Here is a 22019-nt window from a genome sequence, read left to right as displayed (position 1 = left end):
TAAACTTTTCCTTGACCTTCCACAACAACGAACTAATACTATATTTGCCCTTCTGTGATTGACTTATTTCACTCAGCATAATGTCCTCCAAGTTCATCCATATTATGCAGTGTTTTGCAGACTCCACGTTATTCTTTAGTGCTGCATAGCATTCCATTATGTGTATGTACCACAGTTTGGTCATCCACTCTTCCGCTGATGGGCACGTAGGTTGGTTCCATCTTTTTGCTATTGTAAACAGTGCTGCAATGAACATGAGTGTGCATATATCTGTTCCTGTCCTGGCTCTCACCTCTCTAGGACATATACCTAGTAATGGATTGCTGGGCCAAGTGGTATCTCCAATTCCAGCTTTCTAAGGAATCACCATATTGCTTTCCACAGTGGTTGTGTCACTTCACAGTCCCACCGGCAGTGTATGAGCATCCCAATCTCTCCACATCCCCGCCAGCATTTGTTATTTTCTGTCTTGTTGAACCTTGCCATCAGTGCTGGGGTGAGACGGTATCTCATTGTTTTGATTTGCATCTGTCTGATGGCCAATGACTGTGAGCATCTCTTCATGTATTCACCAGCCACCTGAATATCCTTCTTGGTGAAGTGTCTATTCGTGTCTTCTACCCATTTTTCAATGGGATTGTTAATTACTTTGGTGTTGAGGCACTGGAGTTTTCTATAAATCTTAGAGACAAGTCCCTTGATAGATATGTAATTATTGCCAAATATGAATTTGTTGCTGTCATTTTTGTTATATGCTTTTTCGTGGTGTTGATTTCTTTGTTCCATATAATTTTCTATGCTGAGTTCGTTTTATGAATCGTGTTATCGCTTCCTTTGTTGCTATTGTTTAAGTATTTGCTAAATATTTGTGCTGATCCTCTTTTTTATTTTGATGTGAAGGTTTATGATTTTTCTTTTTTCCAAGTTTACAGCAGTCCGTTCTATCTTACAGTTGCCTTGACATCCCTTCCATCTAGAAGTTCTGTAACAACACAGTTTTTTCCCTCTTTTTGGTTTGTAGTTGTCCTCATTTGTCAACTGATGTCTCTGGTTCCCTGTTTACAGTCTTGTAGGCTTATTTACTTTGAATACGTCCATAGCTGGGTTGGTTCTGGGTTATATCATCATGTGTGTTAATGGTCAGTTGTTGTTGGCTGTTGTTCCTTCTCTGACCAAAGGGCTGGCTCCCTTTAGCATCTCTTGTAAAGTTGGTCTGTTTTTAACAAATGCCCTTAATTTCTGCTTGTCTGAAATGTCCTAATTTCAACATCATATTTGAGGGACAATTTTGCTAGACACGTAATTCTTGGTTGGAAATTTTTCTCTTTCAGTGTTTTATATATACCATCCCACTGTCTTCTCGCCTGCATGGTTTCTGTCGAGAAATCCGAGCTTAGCCTTACTGTTTGCCCCTTGTAGGTAAATTTTTGTTTTTCCCCGTGCTGCTTTTAGGATTCTTTCTTTATCTTTGGTTTTGGTGAGTTTGATGATGATATGTCTTGGTGATTTTCTTTTGGGGTCTATCCTGTTTGAGGTTTGTTGGACTTCCTGAATGGATATATTCTCATCTTTCATCATATCAGGGAAGTTCTCTCCCAACAAATCTTCGACAATTTTCTCAGTGGTTTTATTTTTCTCTTCTTGTTCTGGAATTCCAATGACACGTAGGTTATTCCTTTTGATGGTATCCCATGTGAACCTTAGGTTTTCTTCATTTTGTCTTGCTCTTTTTTCTGATTGATCCCTTTCCAAAGACGCATTCGGGTATTTGTCTTCAATCTCATTAATTCTTCCTTCCGTTGCGTCCATTCTACTCCTTTGCCCTTTCAACGTGTTATCTATTTCTGACAATTTAGTATTAATCTTCTGGTTTTCTATCTGTAGATTTAGAATCATTTCTAATTTTTCATTTATTTTGTCATCTTGTTCTTGTATTTTCTTCCAAAATTCTTCTAGGGTTTTGTCTGTGTTTTTCTTGATCTGTCTCTCAATCCTTTGAAGATACTAAATATAATTCTTTTGAATTCCTTATCAGGGAGTTCCAATGCTGCATCTTCCTCAGGGATGTGTTTTGGGTCCATATCCTGGTCCCTTGTTTCTCCTACTTTATCTTGCTTCTTTGTGTGGACTGTGACACTCCATTGTCTCTGAGGCACTGTGACATTTTTATGTTTATGTTAATTGGTGATTGTATGTTGGAGTGACTTGCCCATGATTTTCATTTTCTTTGTTTGTATGTTATTTACTCAAGCAGGGTACTGGGCTGTACTCCTCAGTACACTAGCTGACAGCACTTATACACATACCACCTGTCTCCTTTCCTGTTTTCAGCATCTTGTATGTCTCTGTCCACCTTGGCAAACAGAGCCTATTCTTAGGTCCCTGGAATCTGAATGAGCATGCTATCCCTTTAAAATACAAAATGGTTGTCATTTATAAAGATTCAAAATGGCTGCATCCTTGGCCACTTTAATATCCAAAATGGCCACCGCTTGTAAACATTCAAAATGGCTGCACTTCGGTCACTTTAACTATCCAAAATGGCTGCCGCATGTAAACAATCAAAATGGCTGCGCCCTCTGGACAGCAGAAAGTTAACAGCTCAGGTTGTCTCCCTCCTTGCTTTTTCCCTTCCTAGTCATAGGCCACCAGCACAGTTGTCTCTGCAGCCCTTGGTGACCAGGGCTGATCTTTAGGTCAATTCTCAGGTTCCGATACCACTTGGAAATATTCAGGCTGTTGGTCCTGTCAGAGTAGCTGACAGTCTGCAGCTCTGACCATCTCTGTACTCACTGTTTTCATTCAGGTTTTTCCACTAGTTGGTGCCTAATCCACTTCTGTATAGTTCCTTTCAAAGCTCAGGCTCCAGGATTATCTTCTGTATCTCTGTCAATTGGTTATTCTTTTCTTTGTGGAAGAGGGTCTGTGTCACTTGTGTGCCTATCCCTCCATCTTACTGGAAGTCTCTGAATTTCCCACAAATCTTAAATCTTGAAACAGAAGGTAGTATTACATGTGTAATGGTAGTAATGATGGTAATTAGTTATTTGGTCTGAATTAGTTATTAGGTAAAATTTGCAATTAAAGTGCTCTGTGGAAGACTAACAAGATTACTAAAGGTATGAATAATAATCTTTCTATTTCAAAAGGTGCCATTAAAAAAGACAGCTAAATCAACATGAAAAGCATAATCAATGTCATTGAATTGTACATATAGAAACTGCTGAATCAGCAAATGTTTTGGCGTGCATATTTTCACCTCATACATGCAACAGCAGGTGAAGAAATAACCAAAAAAACAAAAACAAACAAACAAAAACCCCAGCCTAATTAGGAAGCAGAATGCTGAGGCAAAGATGAGAGGGAAGATATACGTCTCAGAATTGGGGTGGTATTTTCCCTGGTGACAAAAATCAAGACTCCCCTGGCCTGGGATTATGCCTCTGAACTACAAAATCAAAAGCCAGGCTCCTAGGTTGGAAGTACCATGAATATTTGGTGGTGTGCTTATGTCCCTGCCCACTCTGGTCACGATTCTCCTTTCCCCAGGCTCCTAGGAAGAGTAGGAAAATGAGGAGGTGATAAAATGAAGCTACCTTCCCTTGGTGCCGATCTCTGAACTCTGATGAAGGATCATCCTGAGCATGTGCACCATATGCAACATCTTCATACACCTTTTATCACTACAGTCATTTCATCCTAAAAATGTCAACTCTGCACTGATCATTAGCGAAGAAAACTAAGTTATAGATCCCTTGAGTTTTAGAGTCCTTACAGTTTACTTAAGGAGCCCAGGTGGCACAGTGGTCAAGCACTGGGCTGCTAACCAAAAGGTTAGCATCTACTAGATGCTCTGTGGGAGAAAGATGTGGCAGTCTACTTCTGTAAAGATTTCAGCCTTGAAAACCCCATGGGGCAGTTCTACTCTGTCTTTTAGGGTTGCTGTAAGTAGGAATCAATTCGATGGCAGTGCATTATAGGTTGTTATGTGTTGTGTTGTTGTTGTTGTTATGTGCCATCAAGACGGACCTGACTCATAGCGACCCCTCCTTGGGTTTCCGAGGCAGTATCACTACAGAAGTAGGGTTTCCCCATCTTCCTTCCGAGGAGTGGCTGGTGGGTTTGAACCGCCAGCCTTCTGGTTAGCAGTCAAGTGGCTTAGGCAGTATGCTACCAGAGCATTATAGGTTACTTACTCAAAAGTTTGTCTAATGTAGAACTCTTAGATAATAGCAGAGAATCATTTGAAGATTGTCAATACTCCATAAAACATTTATTTTTAATTTCAGATCTACCTTAGAATTTGCCAAGAGAGTTAATAGGAAAAAACAAACAAACAAACAAACAAAAAACAGGTACTTATGCCTCTAAGTAAACTGCACTTCTTGGGCAAAGAATGCTTTTTCAAAAGGTGAGCAGAAATGAAGGATTATATCTAGATCATTTTCATTTATCTATCATATCCCATTTACCTTACCATGGCAATGGCTGTCAGTGGAATTTCTCAGCAAAGAATAAGGAAAAAGTACTATTCTTTCCTCACATTTTTATAAATAACATTAGAAGAAAACTGATAGCTGATGACAGCAAGAAAACAGATCAATCCTTTCATTAATTTTCCACAAAGTACTGCAATGCACGTCACCAAAACAGCAGAGATCTAGAGATCTAAAGATCTCCTCTGTGCATACTGCTCTTATAATTACAACACAATTCTCAACTCCAGTGGAAGGAAAGTCCAATAAGCCACATGGCTTGGAAAGGGCTCTTATTAATTTCTTACCTTCAAGAGGCTTGACAATTTGTAATTTTTCTGGCATAAAACCTCGAAGGCAACTGGCACTACTGAGGTCTGTTATCTCTGACTGGTCGGTGCAGAGAGTAGCAAGGCTTTCTGCTGGGGAGCCACAGCCACTAACACCTTGCTTCTGGTCAGCCAGAACCTGGATCTTCCGCTCCCATTCTTGAGCAAAGAACTGCTTCTCACTTAAATAGTTTTGTCGACGCAGACTAAGGCGATGCAGTGCTGTAGCCAAATCACTATCTCCGGAGGGTCCTGGCTGACTCATCTCCTGAGAGTTCCTACAGGGAAATCATATCATTGATTACATCTGCAAGGGTCATAAGCACAACCTGGATCTCTCCCTTCCACAATGACAAATGTTCAAGTGACTGATCCTAAGAATGCACTACAGGCAGGTCTCCAGTTACAAATAAGATGCAGTCCTAATTGTGTCTTTAAGTCGAATTTGTAGGTAAGTTGGAATGGTTGCATATGGTTCCTGTTTAGCTTTACATTAGTGCAAGAAAAAGCGTGAAGTCTTTTCAATGATTTAAAAGCTGAATGTACAGCAAGTAAAGGTGATTGTGATGAAAAATTAATTGCAAGTAGGGTTGGTTCAATCGTTTCAAAGTCAGGGCAAATTTACATAACATTAAAGGGCAAGTATGAGTTGTCCCTAAGTCGGATATTAGTAACCTGAGGACTTCCTGGGTTTTTCCTTACATATCTGGAATATAGAAATAGTACCAAAAAACCATCAACAGTGCTATGTATCCTTTTTGCAGGTCATTTCAAATTACTTCAGATAGGTAAAAATATACTTTATGTTTCTTTACTAACTTTTCTACTCCATCTAATTTATGAAACTATGGATATGGCCAACCATAAATTTAGTTCAGGTAGTCAAAAGAAGTAAATATTACCATATTTTATTGAATCTATAATACCACTGATTTCAAGAAGCACATTATTTTCATACTGCTAAGAAAGAAAAAATGTTACTCGTTAAATTACAACATGCCATTAACTACAAAAACATAACAATTTCAAAAATATTAAAATGTGAAAAATATTTGCTTTGGGCTACAGAATCCTCCATGAATACTATAAGACATTTAAAAGAAAACAGTAAGATTTGTATAATACTGAAGTTTCATAGTTTTGAGATGCACATTTTTCACTTTTCAACAGTTTTGAAATTGAGAGATAGTTCAACAATTGATATTAAAAAAAAGAGCAGCAAGCTAAGTTGTAGTTACTAAGTGTGAATTTGCATAGTTTGTTAGATCTTATCCTAAGCTAATTGTGTCATATGAGGCAGAAGTCACGTATAAAGCTACTATGAGTACAGAACACTGCCCATCACAGACAGGCAAAACAACGAAAAGCTTAGCGTGAGGGATTTCTGCATTAGGAAGGATTTTCCTCAGGTGCCAAGCACCTATCTTTCAAAAGCTTTCAGCTGACTATCCAATAAAGCTGTTAACTTTGTTTGTTGTTGTTGTTATGTGCCGTTGAGTGGGACCCGACTCATAGCGACCCCTCCTTGGGTTTCCGAAGCAGTATCACCACAGAAGTAGATTGCCTCATCTTCCTTCTGAGGAGTGGCTGGTGGGTTTGAACCTCCAGCCTTCTGGTTAGCAGTCAAGTGCCTTAGGCACTACGCTACCAGAGCTCCCTAACAACAACAACACAACATCCAATAAAGCTGTTAACTTTATGTTGTCATTATTAAGTGCCACTGAGTCAGTTCCAACTTATAATGACCCTAAGTACAACTGAATGAAATACTGCCTGGTCCCACAATATCCTCATAATTGCAGCTATGTTTGAACTCACTGTTGCAGTCAGTGTCAACCCATTTCATTGAAGGTCTTCCTCTTTTTTGCTAATCCTCTACCAAGTATGATGTCTTTCTCCAGCGAGTGGTCCCTCCTGATAATATGTGCAAAGCACGTGAGACAAAGTCTCACCATCACCCCTTTTGAGAAGCATCTGGCTGTCCTTCTTCTAAGACAGATGTGTTTGTTCTTCTGGCAATCCATGGTATGTTTGGTGTTCTTCACCAACACCATGATTCAAAGGCACTGACTCTTCTTCATCTTCCTTATTCATTGCCGGCTTTCACGTGCATATGAGGCAACTGAAAATACCACGGCTTGGGTCAGGAGCACCTTCATCCTCAAAGCGACATCTTTGCTTTTTAAACTTTAAAGAGGTCTTTTGCAGTAGATTTAGTCACTGCAATAAAACCAAAAACCAAACCCAGTGCCATCAAGTCAATTTCAACCCACAGCGACCCTATAGGACACAGTAGAACTGCCCCATAGAGCTTCCAAGTCTGCAAATCTCATGGAAGCAGATTCCCTCATTTTTCTCCCATGGAAGAGCTGGTGGGTTCAAACTACTGACCTTTTTGGTTAGCAGCCCAATGCTTTAACCACAGTGTCACAGAGCTTCTTGGCCAATGCAATATGTTATTTGATTTGTTGACTGCTGCTTCTGTAGGCATTAGATCAGTGGACGGATCCAAGTAAAATGAAATCCTTAACATATGAACATTTTCTCAGTTGATCATGTTACTCAGTTTACCGTGTTACTCACTGGTTCATTTATCATGATGTTACTTTACTAGATTCTTGTTTTCTTTGTTGTGGTGTAATCCATAGTGTATTCTTTAATCTTCATCAGTAAGTGCTTCAAGTCCTCACTTTCAGCAAGCAAGGTTGGGTTACCTAGATATTGCAGGTTGGTACTGAGTCTTCCCTCAATCCTGATGCCCCTTTTTCTTCATATAGTCCAGCTTCTCAGATTATTGCTCAGTATACAGATTGAATAAGTATGGTGAAAAGATACAACCCTAACCAACACCTTTCCTGATTCTAAACCATGCAGTATCCCCTTGTTCTGTGTGACCTATTAGCTCTTGGTCTATGCACAGGTTCCTCATGAGCACAATGGAATTCCCGTTCTTCACAATATTATCCATAGCTTATTATAATCTACACAGTCAAATGTCTTTGCATAGTCCATAAAGCAAAGGTAAACATCTTTCTGGTATTCTGCTTTCAGTCAAGATGCAGCAATATATCCTTTGCTCCATGTCCTCTTCTGAATCCAGCTTGAATTTCTGGAAGTTCCCTGTCAATGTACTGCTGCAACCATTTTTGAATTATCTTCAGTGAAATTTCACTTGCATGTGATATTAATGATATTATCCCATAATTTCTGCATTCTCTTGGATAACCTTTCTTTGGAATGGGTATAACAGAAATTTCTTCCAGTTGGTTGGTCAGATAGCTGTCTTCCAAAATTTTTGGCACAGAAAAATAAGCACTTCCAGTGTTGCATCTGTTGGTTGAAACATCTCAATGAGTATTCCATCAATTCCGGTAGCCTTGTTTTTTGCCAGTGCCTTCAGTGCAGCCTGGATTTATTGCTTCAATACCATCAGTTCTTGATCATATGCTATCTCCTGAAATGGCTGAACACTGACCAATTGTTTTTGGTACAGTGACTATATCTATTCATCTTCTTTTGATGCCTCCTGCATTGTTCAAATTTTGCCCATAGAATAATCCTTCAATATGGCAACTAGAGGCTTGAACTTTTTGTTAAGACTTTTCACCTTAAGCAATACCAAGTGTGTCCTTCCCTTTTGCACATTTCTTTTTAATACTTTACTTTGTCTTCTCAAGTCACCCTTTGAAATCATCTGTTCATCTCTAACTTTATCATTTCTTCTATTTACTTTAGCTACTCTATATTCAAGTTTCAGTCTTTTCTGACATCTACTTTGGACTTTTGTTTCTTTCCTATCTTTTTAACAACCTTTTGTTTTCTTCATGTATGATATCCTTTATGTCATCCCACAATTGATCTTTGGTCATTAGTGTTCAATGCATTGAATATATTCTTGAGATGGTCTGCAAATTCAGGTGGAATATGCTCAAGGCTGTACTTTGGCTCTTGTGGACTTGTTTTAATTTTCTTCAGTTTCAACTTGAACTTGCATTTAAGTAAATGATGGTCTGTTCTGCAGTCAGTCCCTGACCTTGTCCTAAATGATGATATTGAATTCCTCTACTGACTCTTCCCACAGATGCAGCCAATTTGATTCCCGTATATTCCATTTGGTGAAGCCACCCCTCGGAAGGGAGATTGGGCAATCTACTTCCATAGTGAAACTGCCTCGGAAACCCAAGGAGGGGTCACTATGAGTCACATCTGTCTCCACGGCAGTTTTTACGTGTATAGTCACTGTTTATATGTTGTTGAAAAAGATACTTGCAATGCGTAAGTGGTTGGCCTTGCAAATTCTATCATGTGATCTTCAGTGTTATTTCTATCATCAAGGTCTTATTTTCCAACTACTGATTCATCTTTGTTTCCATCTTTCCCATTCCAATCACTAGTAATTACCAGTGCATCGTGCTTGCATGTTTGATCCATTTCACACTGCAGAAGTTAGTGAAAATATTCAATTTGTTCATCTTTGGAATTAGTGGTTGGTGAGTAAATTTGAATAACAGTTATATTAACTGTTCTTCTTTATGTTGTTGTTGTTGTTATGTGCCGTCGAGTCGGACCCGTTCTTCCTTATAGGCATATGTATATCTTCCTATCACTCACAGCACTGTACTTCAGGATAGATCTTGAAATATTCTTTTTGACAATGAATGCAATGTCATTCTCAGCATAGTGGCTCATATAGTTGTCCAATTCAAAAGGACCAGTAGTAGTCCATTTCAGCTAACTAATGCCTAGGACATCAATCTTTATGTGTTCCACTTTATTTCTGACAACTTCCAATTTTCCTAGATTTATACTGTGTACATTCATATTACGATTATTAATGGATGTTTGCAGCTGTTTCTTCTCATTTTGAGTCATATCATGTCAGCAAATGAACTTCCTGAAAGCTTTACGCCACCCACACCATTAAGGCTGACTCCACTTTAAGGAGGCAGCTCTTCCCCAGTCATAATGTGAGTGCCATGTGAGTGCCTTCCAACCTGAGGGGCTCATCTACTGGCATTGTACGAGACAATGTTTAATTGCTAGTTCTATGTAATTCAATGAACTGAATTAAGGAAAAGAGAAAAAAGATCTTAAATTTAAACAAATAAGAGAATAAGAGAAACCCTCAACATATGTTCAAATTGTATTTGTTTATCCCAAAGGCAACACAAATGTTCAGACTGTAAGCATAAATTATGAAGAAGTATCACCTGATGCTAAGTATAACTGCCTATGACCAAACAGATTTAGACAGATTTACCTTTGAACATAAAGATGATTTAGACTCAGACTCTGCAATACTGAATAAGAAAGTGGTAAAGAACTGTATGGTTAAATGCAAACTCCATTTTCAATACATTTAATTAAATGTAGCCATTTCATTCCAAAAACTATTATGAAATGATCTACCTTACAAATGAGATAAGACATCATTACTGAAAGAAAACTGGCAGTTCAGAATATTCTCTTAGAATAGTGCAGATTAATACTGCAACTTGAATACATGAATCTGGTTATACCAACTCTAAAGAAACAGAGAATCATTGCCATGATCTATGTCTCTTACCTAGGAACCTCCTCTGAGATGCTGCCCTGGTTCAGAAGTGTTTTGACTTCTGTTAGCTGTAAACCTGACTCAAAAGGTTTGGCTGTCATGATGACGCTTGACCGGTTGGAGCCTGGGATGGATAGTAGAGCTGGGAACGCAAAAGAACGTCCTTGTGTGTCATTGGCAACCTTGACGGTATCAAATACCCGTTTCTGTTGGGCTCTGTCAAAAAGGAAGTGTTTTGTTACTACCATAACGCTTTAGAAAAGAGACATGTATGTGCAGTTTGTTAAAAATAAAGGCACCCTGAATAGCCTTTTAAGGTTTAATGCAGATTAGGAGAAATCATTAGAAGATAAACTTGAGGAAAAGAGAATCTTTCATAAATGCATTTTTTTCAGTATGAGGACAGAAATCTGAACAGTAAGTCATTTACTTATTCTCACTAATCCTTATCACTTTGGATTACAGCTTTTTATTTCCATTCCGTAATTAGTACTTACTTATGTTTAAAGAGACAAGACTCCTCATCCAAACTCAACTTCTTACGCATGGTCCCCTCAATCTCAGCTGCCAGAGATTCCTAAACAAAAAGAGTTTGAAATTGCTAAAGGGATTATGTAAGAATCTCCTTAAAGTAAAGGCATTACCCTTAAATAAATTAAGAGTATCGACAATACCAAACGTTTGGTGTTTTTAACAAAGGAAAACACAAGAAAACAGTCTCAGGGTTAATAATCCATATATTCTGGAACATTAATCTTCAAACAAGAACCAACTATCTTTTCATGACATATTTTTAATAGAAAATAGTGAAAAAACATTATGATAAACAGAAAATATTACATCTACACACACACACACACAAGGTCTGAAAGGCTTATAAACCAAAATGTTAGCAAGTAATTCTCAGGAGAATAGGATTTAGTGGTATTTAATTTCTTTTTGCTTCCTTGTAATTTCTAAATTTTCTATAATATACATGCACCACTTTTACTATATATATATATATATATATATACACACACACACACATATATATATATATATGTATATATATATGCAATCTTCCCCTTCCCCTGGGATGAGGATTCAACTAGAAGGGGTGGCATGCTCATAATTTTTAATAGATATAGATATATGAGTATAAATATGGATGGAAAGATATAGATGTGTACTATACGGGTGCATGTATAAACATTTCCTAGCTCTATCTGCTGAGACGATCTACCAGCAATGATATTTCAGTGGCAGTAGGCATAGTCAGCACCCCCATTTTTCCCCCCCCCTTTTTCTATTGTGCTTTGAGTGCAAATTTACAAAGCAAACTTCTTTTACATTCAGCAGGTCATGAACATCTGATTTTATGGCCCCAATTACCGTCCTCAACCATAAAAAATTTTCCTCCCCACGACCACCCCTTCCCTGTCCCCTTCTTATCTATGCATTCCTGTCTGTCCAACTTTCCCTCTACGTGAATGCTACCCTTCTGGTATCTTATGGGTGATTAATCCAAGGGGGGCATCTCCCTAGAGTAGGTGGGTGTATGACGTGGGGCATGTAGGTTTTTTCTCTGTTCGGCTGAGAGCCAATCCATGTAAGTGAGTCTATTTCTATGCCTGGAAGGTAACCTGGGGCCATAGTTTTAGGGGTTTTACCAGTCTCTTTCTGACCAGTAATTCTGGTCATTTTTGTGTTTTTGAATTTTGTTTCACATTTTTCCTCCCACTCTATCCAGGATCTTCAGTTTTGATCCCTTTCCGAGCAGTTGGCATTGGCAGCTGGGCAGCATCTAATTCTTTTGGTCTTGGGGTCGTGGAGGCTGAGGTCCTTGTGGACCATCTTATCTTTGGACTAATTGTTTCCAGATGACTTTGAGATTTTAATCACTCTTCTTTGCTCCAGACAAGAGGAGACTAAAAGTTGCATCTTAGACAGCCACTTGAAAGCTTTTAAGACCCTAGTTGCTACTCATCAAAGTAGGTTGTAGATCAAAATTTTTATGTACTATGTTTGCCAAATGAGCATGATGTTCCCCAAGACCATGGTCCCGAGTCTGCAGGCCCAGTGATTCTCTCTCACAAGGTGTTTGGTTGACTCTGAAAAGTTACTCCAACCCTGTATTCTGTTGCTTCTGTAATGTATGTGGCTAATTTTGTAGCATAAGTGCATATGTAAGATTATCTTCAGCCAAATCTATCCTTGGTCTAGGGTATATTTCTGTTCACCTACCCCCACCTGATATTCTCACCTGTCTATGCATTAATCCATAGCCTAGTGTTTGGTGCTAGTGATACTGCAGTATTGTGCATGTACTAGTATTTGCCTCTGTTGTGTGTAGTTTTTATGTATGTTTCATTGTCTTTCCTTTCCCCAGTGTTACCATGCTGGTTTCACTCTTTCCATACCATCCTTCTCCTCATCCAAATCAACATGTGACCCCCAACTAGTCTGAAATTTTTCCTCTCCTTCCCTCTTCATCCGCAGCAACCAACAAAGTGAGTTTCCTTCCCTGAATAAACTTTTCCTTGAATAAACTTTTCCTTGACTTTTTACAATAATGGGCTCGTACATTATTTGTCCCTCAGTGATTGACTTATGTCACTCAGTATAATGTCTTCTAAATTCATCCATGTTGTGAGATGATTCGTGTAGTCTTCATTATTCTTTAATGTTGCATAGCATTTCATTGTGTGAATGTATCATAGTTTGGTTATCCATTCATCTGTTGATGGGCATTTTGGTTGTTTCCATGTCTTTGCTATAGTGAATTGTAGCACCCAAATTTTGGATTCTAAATACCATTTTTCATTAAAAGGGACCAGAGATTCCCAGAGAAATGACTGAGAGAAATGGCTTGCGACAGGTAAAGTACAAGATGAGACAAAAACATCTTTGTCCTGTGCCAACAATCCTCACAATCATTGCTGTTTGAGCCCAAAAGAATGATGGGAACATATCAAAGAACACACACACACACAAAACAGTTTGAAGGAGCCTCCCACTGGCCAAATGTAGGATAATTTGAGTATGAAATAAACAATTATAAGGGATTACATGAATTGGGATATCTAAATAAAACAGGAATCCATCTTTCAGTTGAGAAGACTGGAAGACATTTTACTTTTAATAAAGTGATCAAAGTCACCATCACCAGCTCTGGGATAAAGACATGGTGTACCTCCTGACATACCACAGAACATGGCACTACTTCTCTGGAATGTCTGCCAAAAATGCATTATCTGAATCTAATCATAAGGAAACATCAAACAAACCCCGATTGAGTTTGTCTACTAAGGCTGCGAAAGACAAGAAACAGAGGAACTGTTTCAGATTGAAATAACTAAATGCAATGTGTCCTTTAAAGAACACTACTGGGACAATTGGTAAGATGTGAATGGGTTCTGTGGATTTATCAGTTGTATCAATGTCAAATTCCTAATGTTTATAGTTGTAGTGTGGTTAAATAGGAAAGTGTCCTGAAGGATGTCCTTGTTTTTAGAAAATACACAATTAAGTATTAGGGTAATGGAGCCTATTTGCAACCTGCCCTTGAATGGTTTAGGATAATGAGAGAAAGAAAGAGAGAGAGAGAGAGAGGGAGAGAGAGAATGAGAATGTTATGGCAAATGTGGTAAAATGTTAAATAAAAGCTGGGGAATCTAGGTGAAGAATATGTGACAGTTTTTTTAATACTATTCTTGGAACTTTAAATTTAAAATTATTTCAAAATAAAAAGCTAACAAACAAACAAAATCCATGCCCCTATATCTTTAAGAAAATCAACTAAAATTATACTTTCAGTCTTTGAAGAAATTTCATAAGATTGTACTTAAGTACTCAAGAGACTATTAAAATAATCCTTTGAACCAATATTACAAATTCTGTATACACTGAGACACTCATTAATTTTTTGATTTGAAAAAAAAAAATACTGTTGATTGATGAATTAAACAAACATGATCCCTGCCCTCATGAGGCTTATCTTACTGAAAGAGGTTTTAGATGTTCAGAGCTCTGTTGTGAGTAAGTGGCATGTTATAGGTCTAAGGTAAAGGTGACCCAAGTTTAAGTAGCTCTATGATATCAGAGATTGAAACCTGATTTTCTTAGGGTTCATCTCATGTATACAACAAATATGGAAAGTCATCTGTTAGAAGGAAGGCTACAATAAATGAATATTAAGGAAGATGAAGATATACATTTCAGAAACAAGGACAAACCATGTTATCTTTTCTCAAGATGCTTTCCACCACCACAAACTATATCATTCTCAGAACAATCTAATCTTAAGCAATCTAATCTTAAGCAATCTTAAATACACAGCATCTTCCTCAGTTCCTTACCCCAGAAAAATCTCCATATGACTGAGAGAAATAGAGATGTGCAGCAGGGCTAGATCTACTACGGAGTTCCTTGATTTCTTCTTGGGATTCATGTAGCATTCCCAGACATTCAATATTCCTATCCTGTAACTCATGCAGCTGAAAAAAAAAGATGATTACTATACTCTACTGCCTTCTCAAAACAATAATGGGGGGGGCACGGGGATTACATTTATGCGAGTACTAATTTTTACCAGAGGACTAATTAAATTTAAGAACACCATTTCAACCACAGACTTTGGCACAAACAAGCAAGGAGAGTATGTATCCAAGGCATAAGAATCAGAAGTGTCTTGGGCAAATACACAACTGTGATTTTTCTAAAAATCTGAAATGTAGCTGAGACAACTGAAACTGTCCAGTCAATGTTTAATTCTTTCCACCCTAAACAACTGATAGAGGAAGTAGAATAGCTATGATAGAGTTAGGGTTAGCATAATGTTAATTTTTCATAACATCACTCTGAAGTCCATAAATCCACAAGATCAAGAGCCTAAAGTATTACCTATGATATCGAGCACTCAATTATCCTATGCAAGTAGCTGGCTTTTTTTTCTTCTTTTAGAATCTTCTTTACAGAAGATGGAATACTTCCATTTTCAGAGTACATGTTAACTTTAAAAATTGTACAGCGTTACATTTAAGTAAATATGTATCATACTCACTAAAACAAAGTGTTTCAGTATAAGGTTTAGAACAGCATTCCTTAAAGTGTGGTATACGGAGCACTTAATCAGAATCACCAGGACTGGGCTGCTTATTAAAAACGCAGATTCTAGGCCCTTACTCTAGACCTACTGGATTAGAAACTCTTGGGGACAGCAGCTGGGAATCCCCATTTAAAATTCACTCTCCCAAGCGATTCTTATGCATGCAAAAGAACCAGTAACTTGAAAGTTATATAAAACTATTATCTTAAAAATCTTATCTAATATAATGTTTTGCAAGTATGTCAGGAAAAATACCAAAAATCTCTTACTATCTACATATAGAACTTTTATGTAAATAGAAAATAAAAGACTTTTTACTATTTTTCCTAACACACTTATAAAACATGATTCATTCTCTCCTTCCTATGTTATATAAGATAAAGGAAGATGTCATTACCTCCATTGTTAGTTGTCTTTGAGCATCCTTGGAAGCTTGCAGATGAAGTCTTAGTTCTTCCTTCTCAATCACATGCTAACAACATATTAAAGGAGACATGTAAAACTTTCCTGTATACCATACAGCTTTTTCTTTCTGTAAGACATCTTAAGAGTTTTTCTCCACAGTATAGTCTAAAACCAAACCAAACCCTCTGCCACTGAGTTGATTCTGACTCACAGTGACCCTACAGGACAGAGTAAAACTGCCCCATAGGGTTTCCAAGGAGGTAAATCTTTACAGAAGCAGACTGTCCCATCTTTTTCCCATGAAACAGCTGATGGATTCAAACTGCCAACGTTTTGGTTGGCAGCCCAATGCTCTAACCACAGTGTCACCAGAACTCCTAGAATATAGTCTAGAGGCCTATAAAAAACCTTTAAAAACCTGAAAAAGAGCAATAAAATGGGCAGAAAACAAAGTTCACTGACGTGTTCGAAGGACAATGAACAGGAGTCAACAATTCACACTACAACTTTGAGGAAAATCTAATTCCATTTTATAGAGAAATAGTGACTTGAAAGTAGTTATCTGAAATATTTCATGACAGAGGGAAGATTGCAACAGAAAACAGACTAAAGCACTTTAAAAGAGCAAGAACCGTGTTTACTTTGCATAATGTATCTGGCCCCAAGCAGAGGGTGCAGTACTAGGTATGTGCTCAGTAAGCATCTGCTGAATGAAAAAATAAACGTACTTCTTTAAGTTTGTACTGAAGATCTACAATCTGAGACAGGAGTGAGGAGATCTCTTCTTGGTATCGAATCAATTCATCACTCTTCCCTGACAATTCCTCAGTCATTCTGGACATCTGAGCATTTGTTTCACCTGAAGCAAAACAAAAATTTTTAATTTAATATAAATGTAGGGCAGGGATTAACAAATTACGGTCTATGGGCCACATCCCATTTTATCCCAAAAACTGTACTATCACAAATAGATTTCAAAATAAATTAAAAAAAACAGAAACAAAACAAATAACCCAGAGAAACCAATGGAGAAATAGGCTAATGCTAGAAATTAAAGAGAAAACAATGAAGCTAAAAAGAGAGATGACTTGTAAAAGGTGAGCATGCTAAAAGTAAGACAGGCAATTTCCTCCAATCCTTTTCTTTGCAAAAGAAAAAAAAAAAAAGGAGAGGTATGTTTGTAAGTGCCAAGAGGCAATCTCATTTATGTCTTTGAGAACCCTTCAGGGACATAAATAAATTCTCATAAACAATGAAAATTAAGCTTAACAAATAAGTCAAAGGAACATTTCCAGAACAGAACAGTAGTGATCTCTAACAGAATGTGATAAAGATATGGAGATACCTCTGTAAGAGAGGGACTTTCTGGTATACTTGGCAAACTTAGGGCCTCTAAAGCAATCCACATAACCCAGAATTTGTGCCTGCATGTGAAACAGAAGCTTTAGCATTCTACGTGCCTAAGGCATTTGACTGCTAACCAGAAGGCTGGCGGTTCAAACCCACCAGCCACTCCTCAGAAGGAAGGTTGGGCAATCTACTTCCATAGAGATAATGCCTTGGAAATCCAAGGAGGGGTCTCTATGAGTCAGATCAGATTCAATGGCAGTGAGTTTAGTTTTTTTTTTTTTGGGAGGGAAAATGAGTATTTCATATAAAAATTTTGACATTTAAATACATTCATAAAAATGACTTCTTAGTGCCATATAGGAAGGTTTTTAAATTGACAGAAAGCCTGTAACATTTCAAAGGGTAGCAATAAGGAGGCAGGAGACACAGACCAGAGCTCTTGGGCAAATCACCTCTTCTCTATTTATTAAAGTGTAAAGGGAGGGTATCGTAGTGCTGGTGGAGGAGGAGATTCAATTTAGGTTCCTCCTCTACTATTGTTATTTGAAAGTATCACATTAGGAGGTCCATATCCCAAATAAGTTGGTGTGAAGTCATCGTATCTTTTTTTCCTATATAAAAGTTTATATATTATAAACGAATTACATATCCTTCTCCAGTAAGTAGTAGTTAGAAATTATTTGGGTTAATATTACTTCAACTCAAAATATACACACATATTTAAAAATAAATAAATAAAAACCAAACTCACTGCCATCAAGTCAATTCAACTCATAGCGACCCCTCCTTGGGTTTCCGAGGTGGTATCACTTATGGAAGTAGATTGCCCAATCTTCCTTCTGAGGAGTGGCTGGTGGGTTTGAACCTCCAGCCTTTTGGTTAGCAGTCAAATGCCTTAGGCACCATGCCACCAGAGCTCCTACACAGATATATAGTTGGCCCTTAATAACACTCAGTGAACATTAGGTTTTATGCCATTAATTAAGCTCTAGCTCTGCCCACTTACCAATTTCCGACTTTGGCAAATCATATCTTCTATAGGTCTATTTCTTCATCAACAAATTGAGAGCTTTCTTTCCTTTCACTCTAACATGCTATAATTTTATTTACAGAAATATATGTCTTTATTTAATGATAATGGTAACTTGAAAAAAAGAATCTTCTTAAAAATTACATATAATATTTTATTGAGGACTGTGGGCTCTATGTGATGCCAAGATTTTCAGTAACCTTTTTGTTTTGAATTTTAAATTGTTTCTTGAGATGCTTCTACAGAACTTGTTGATCTAATTTCTGAATAGGAGATATCTTACCAAATAATCACCCAAAGGCTGCAAAACAGAGTATGTTAATACTCACGAAGTTCTTTAACACAGTCATTAACAAGCTGTTGTTCCTTCTCTTCATAGGTAATAGTTTCTGTCTTTATGTCACAAGCCTTCAAGAAAAGAATAATTGATAATACCTTGCAATGATTTCATAGCAATAACTACAAACACCTTTAATTCTCATATGAAGATTAAAGTTCATCACTTACTAAGGAAAAAAAAAACCCATAAAATTTTATCTGCTATAAAATAAAGGTCTGGAAAAGGACATAATAAGCATCTCTGCCTCGCTGCTCTCAGGGCCTTTGAACATGCCTGCCTAATCATGCCTACCCTGTACCTACACCACCCGCACTACCCCACAGTCTCTTTCTTAAACAAGAAAATCCTGCTTAAGAAAATCTTCCCTAATCTCCTTGATTCTATATTCTCACAGAACCTTATAATTTTCTTCCATAGTTCTTATCACAGTTGTAATTACTTATTGTGTAAGTTCCACAAGCTATATTTTGTATAGTCCCTTTCTCTATTTCTTCCCTCCACCTGCTACTATTTATATACTTCTCGTGGAATCTCAGTAACAATGGAAGGCAGATCCATGTGACTCTATAGCCCCAAATGGAACGCAGATGGCAAATGGCTAAGGAGCATGTTCCAATTATGCCACATTTTACCTCAATACCACCTAGACCTTATGTATTGTTTAAAGTAAAGGAAAATTTGAATTAGATTAAATGTACCTTGGATCGAAGAGCCATGTTCTCTTCTTCCAGTTCCTTGAGTTTTTCTTGCAGCATGTCCAACTGCAGCAGGCCTTGAGACAAGCTAAAGGACTCATTGAACCGAAGAGGTGTAGAACAGCTGGAATCCGTTTCACTCTCTTCAGAAGCAATGGAGACAATTCGAAGTAACTCCTCTTTCTTGGATAGCTCATGCTGCAGCTGATTAACCTGTATATAAAAGGGCTTAATTTACAAGGTGGTCTTCTCTTTGCATTATTTGCACGTAACCCAGCTTCTACATCATGAAACAATTGCTTCTCTCCATAAAACAAAATCAGTTGCTAGATTTTGTTAAGGAGTTTTGGTAGCATAGTGCCTGAGGCACTTGAATGCTAATCAGAAGGCTGGTGGTTCAAACCCACCAGCCACTCCTTGGAAGGAAGGTTGGGCAATCTACTTCTATAGTGATACTGCCTCGGAAACCCAAGGAGGGGTCACTATGAGTCAGGTCCGGCTCAATGGCACATAACAACAACAACAACAGATTTTGCTAACTAAAGTAACAAGTGCTAAAGAGAAAATAAGAAACCTCAGATACTTCCTCAGCTACAATTCTGGAGTATTAACTCAACAACATAGTTTTTTTACACTGAGTAGAGAAAGCCAATTTTGTATTCTACATGATAGGAATATAGAGTAAAAACTTCACACAGCATAATACTCAATTTTCAATAAACAAAACAAAACTGAAGAACTTCAAAATATCAGAATAGATCCCTACTTCAAATTCTCATGTCAATGCTTATACTTTCAAGGTATGTGTAACTCTGCATATCTTCTTAGGAGTACTGACTTTCATTCTAGGGAATGTGTAAAGGCTCAAATATCATTAGCTGCACATTCATAAAATATAAATAAAAATAAGTAAGTTTAACCATTCCAGTTATTAACATCACTCCTCACTACAAATATTTATTGCTATGAAATAAATATATTTTCAAAATTTTCTTTTTCTCCTTTTGTTGAATAAAGATACCTACAGGTCTTATTTGCCACTGTATTTTTTAAATAAATTTAAGGTAAAATTACACACAAATTTACAAAACGAGGTGAGGATAAAGCATTAGAACCTAAGCAGGATGTCACAAGTACTGTCGATACCAAATACAGGCTTTTTATACTGACTAAGGCCAAGTCACATGAGCACTCCTCTGCACAGTAACATTTCATTACTGGTTACTGCAGTGTTTGCCAACAAAGTCAGCACAGTGTGGTGCTATTTGCCTGATGTTATCACTTCAGAGACATCCAAAACAGTGTATTTCTTCGTTGCCCAATATCTAACTATTTCATGCTCCAAATACTTGATCAAAGCCTTACTTGATCAAAAGCTTGTCCCAGTTGCTCCTCCAGGGCTTCATTCTGCTCAGATAAGACATGGTTCCTCTTTAAGAGAGCTTGTCCAATTCGAGCTGCCAGCTCCAGATCACGATCCCTCTGTTAAAATACCAAATACACCTTTTCTTTGAGAACAAACAAATTGAATGGTAGTTTAGAAATTCCGCAGTCAATTTTGCTCAAAAGAAATGTTCTATGAAGCATCAAGATTCATTCGGTGATATTTAATAAACATTGGCCAAATGGATGACTACCATGGAGTCAGACTGACTGATCACCCTAGTAATCAGTCCACAGCAACCCAATCTTCATGCTTTAAACTTAAGAATTTGGAGAGCTGAAAAAAAATCAACAAAAACAGAGTTCTTTGTTTTTTAATTTTTGCAGTGTTCCATCCCCTCAAAAGCAGTTCTTACAAGTGAGACATGGCCTGGCGCAAAGTAAAAGGCCAATAAGTGTCTGTTGAATGCATCTGTTGAATGATAAAAGTGCGGTAATGATATAAAATGAGGTAGATAAAAGTCAATGATAGAGGGATCACCTAGGTACGTCGGAAACGGTTCCATTTAAGGCAAAGATTACATGCCTTCAGAGCCAGAGGCCTGAGGAAACAAAGGAAAAAAGGAATAGGACTTATAGGATTTCTACTGTGAATCCTTTTTAGCTTAATAAAAAACTCTTTATCTTTACAATAGGCAGCTCTGGTGGCATAGTGGTTAAGGCACTTGCTCACTAAACAAAAGATTGGTAGTTCAAACCCACCTGCCATTTTGCTGGAAAGAGGCCTATTGTCAACTGGTACAAGATGATGATGTGAAATACAGCAGAGAATAAAAGATTGGAAGTTTTTAGGCTGCAGGGTTGTGCCTACAGTGTAGAGAAGAAGGAAATCTAAAGAAGTTGGTGGCAATGATGCAGGGAAGCTAAGATACCGGCAAGAGTGACTTTTGTGGTAGATGACGATGCTTAGCAAGGGTTTAAGGAAGCCCATCTATGCAATGGTGGTAAGGATTTTATTCTATGGGATGGAAAATTCAATACATGTCTAACTGCCTTTTACATGAGTATGGGTTCTGCTTATGTTAATCACCATAAATAAAATTAGGCTTCTATTTTTTCTTTCCAGAGCACTAGAAACAGGCTGATGGATTATCTGCAAATTTTCAAGCGCCACTTGAGGACCATCTCATTTTCAATATAAGCTAAGTGGCACACTGGAAATCACTGGGAGCTGGAGGACGGGGAGAAAGGAACTTCAAGGAGAAAGGCAGTATTCCATCAGGCCAACCAAAATTAAGGTTCCTGGAGAGACTTCCATGACTGCCAACTGGAAGAGACATATTATACATATTAAAAATGCCATGGATAG

The 22019-nt window shown here is 37.7% G+C and overlaps 1 protein-coding gene across 1 annotated transcript in view; it reads right to left on the bottom strand.

Moving 5' to 3' along the window:
• The window catches only part of TRAK2 (trafficking kinesin protein 2), a 40620-nt gene that overhangs the window by 5143 nt on the left and 13458 nt on the right, over positions 1–22019 (bottom strand). Inside the window, exons 4-12 of the mRNA XM_007935158.2 lie at positions 20633–20749; positions 19271–19480; positions 18562–18640; positions 16581–16711; positions 15845–15919; positions 14699–14836; positions 10856–10935; positions 10371–10574; positions 4784–5082 (exon numbers count right to left, since the gene is read on the bottom strand). Of these exons, the coding sequence (XP_007933349.1) occupies positions 4784–5082; positions 10371–10574; positions 10856–10935; positions 14699–14836; positions 15845–15919; positions 16581–16711; positions 18562–18640; positions 19271–19480; positions 20633–20749 (1333 nt within the window). The remainder of the gene's footprint in view (positions 1–4783; positions 5083–10370; positions 10575–10855; positions 10936–14698; positions 14837–15844; positions 15920–16580; positions 16712–18561; positions 18641–19270; positions 19481–20632; positions 20750–22019) is intronic.

Source organism: Orycteropus afer, unplaced genomic scaffold (assembly GCF_000298275.1).
Source record: "Orycteropus afer afer isolate SDZICR_OR568_19922 unplaced genomic scaffold, OryAfe1.0 scaffold00002, whole genome shotgun sequence".
In the NCBI taxonomy this organism is placed as follows: Eukaryota; Metazoa; Chordata; class Mammalia; order Tubulidentata; family Orycteropodidae; genus Orycteropus; species Orycteropus afer.
Note: the sequence above shows the minus strand (reverse complement) of the source record. Positions and strands in the feature narration are given on the sequence as shown.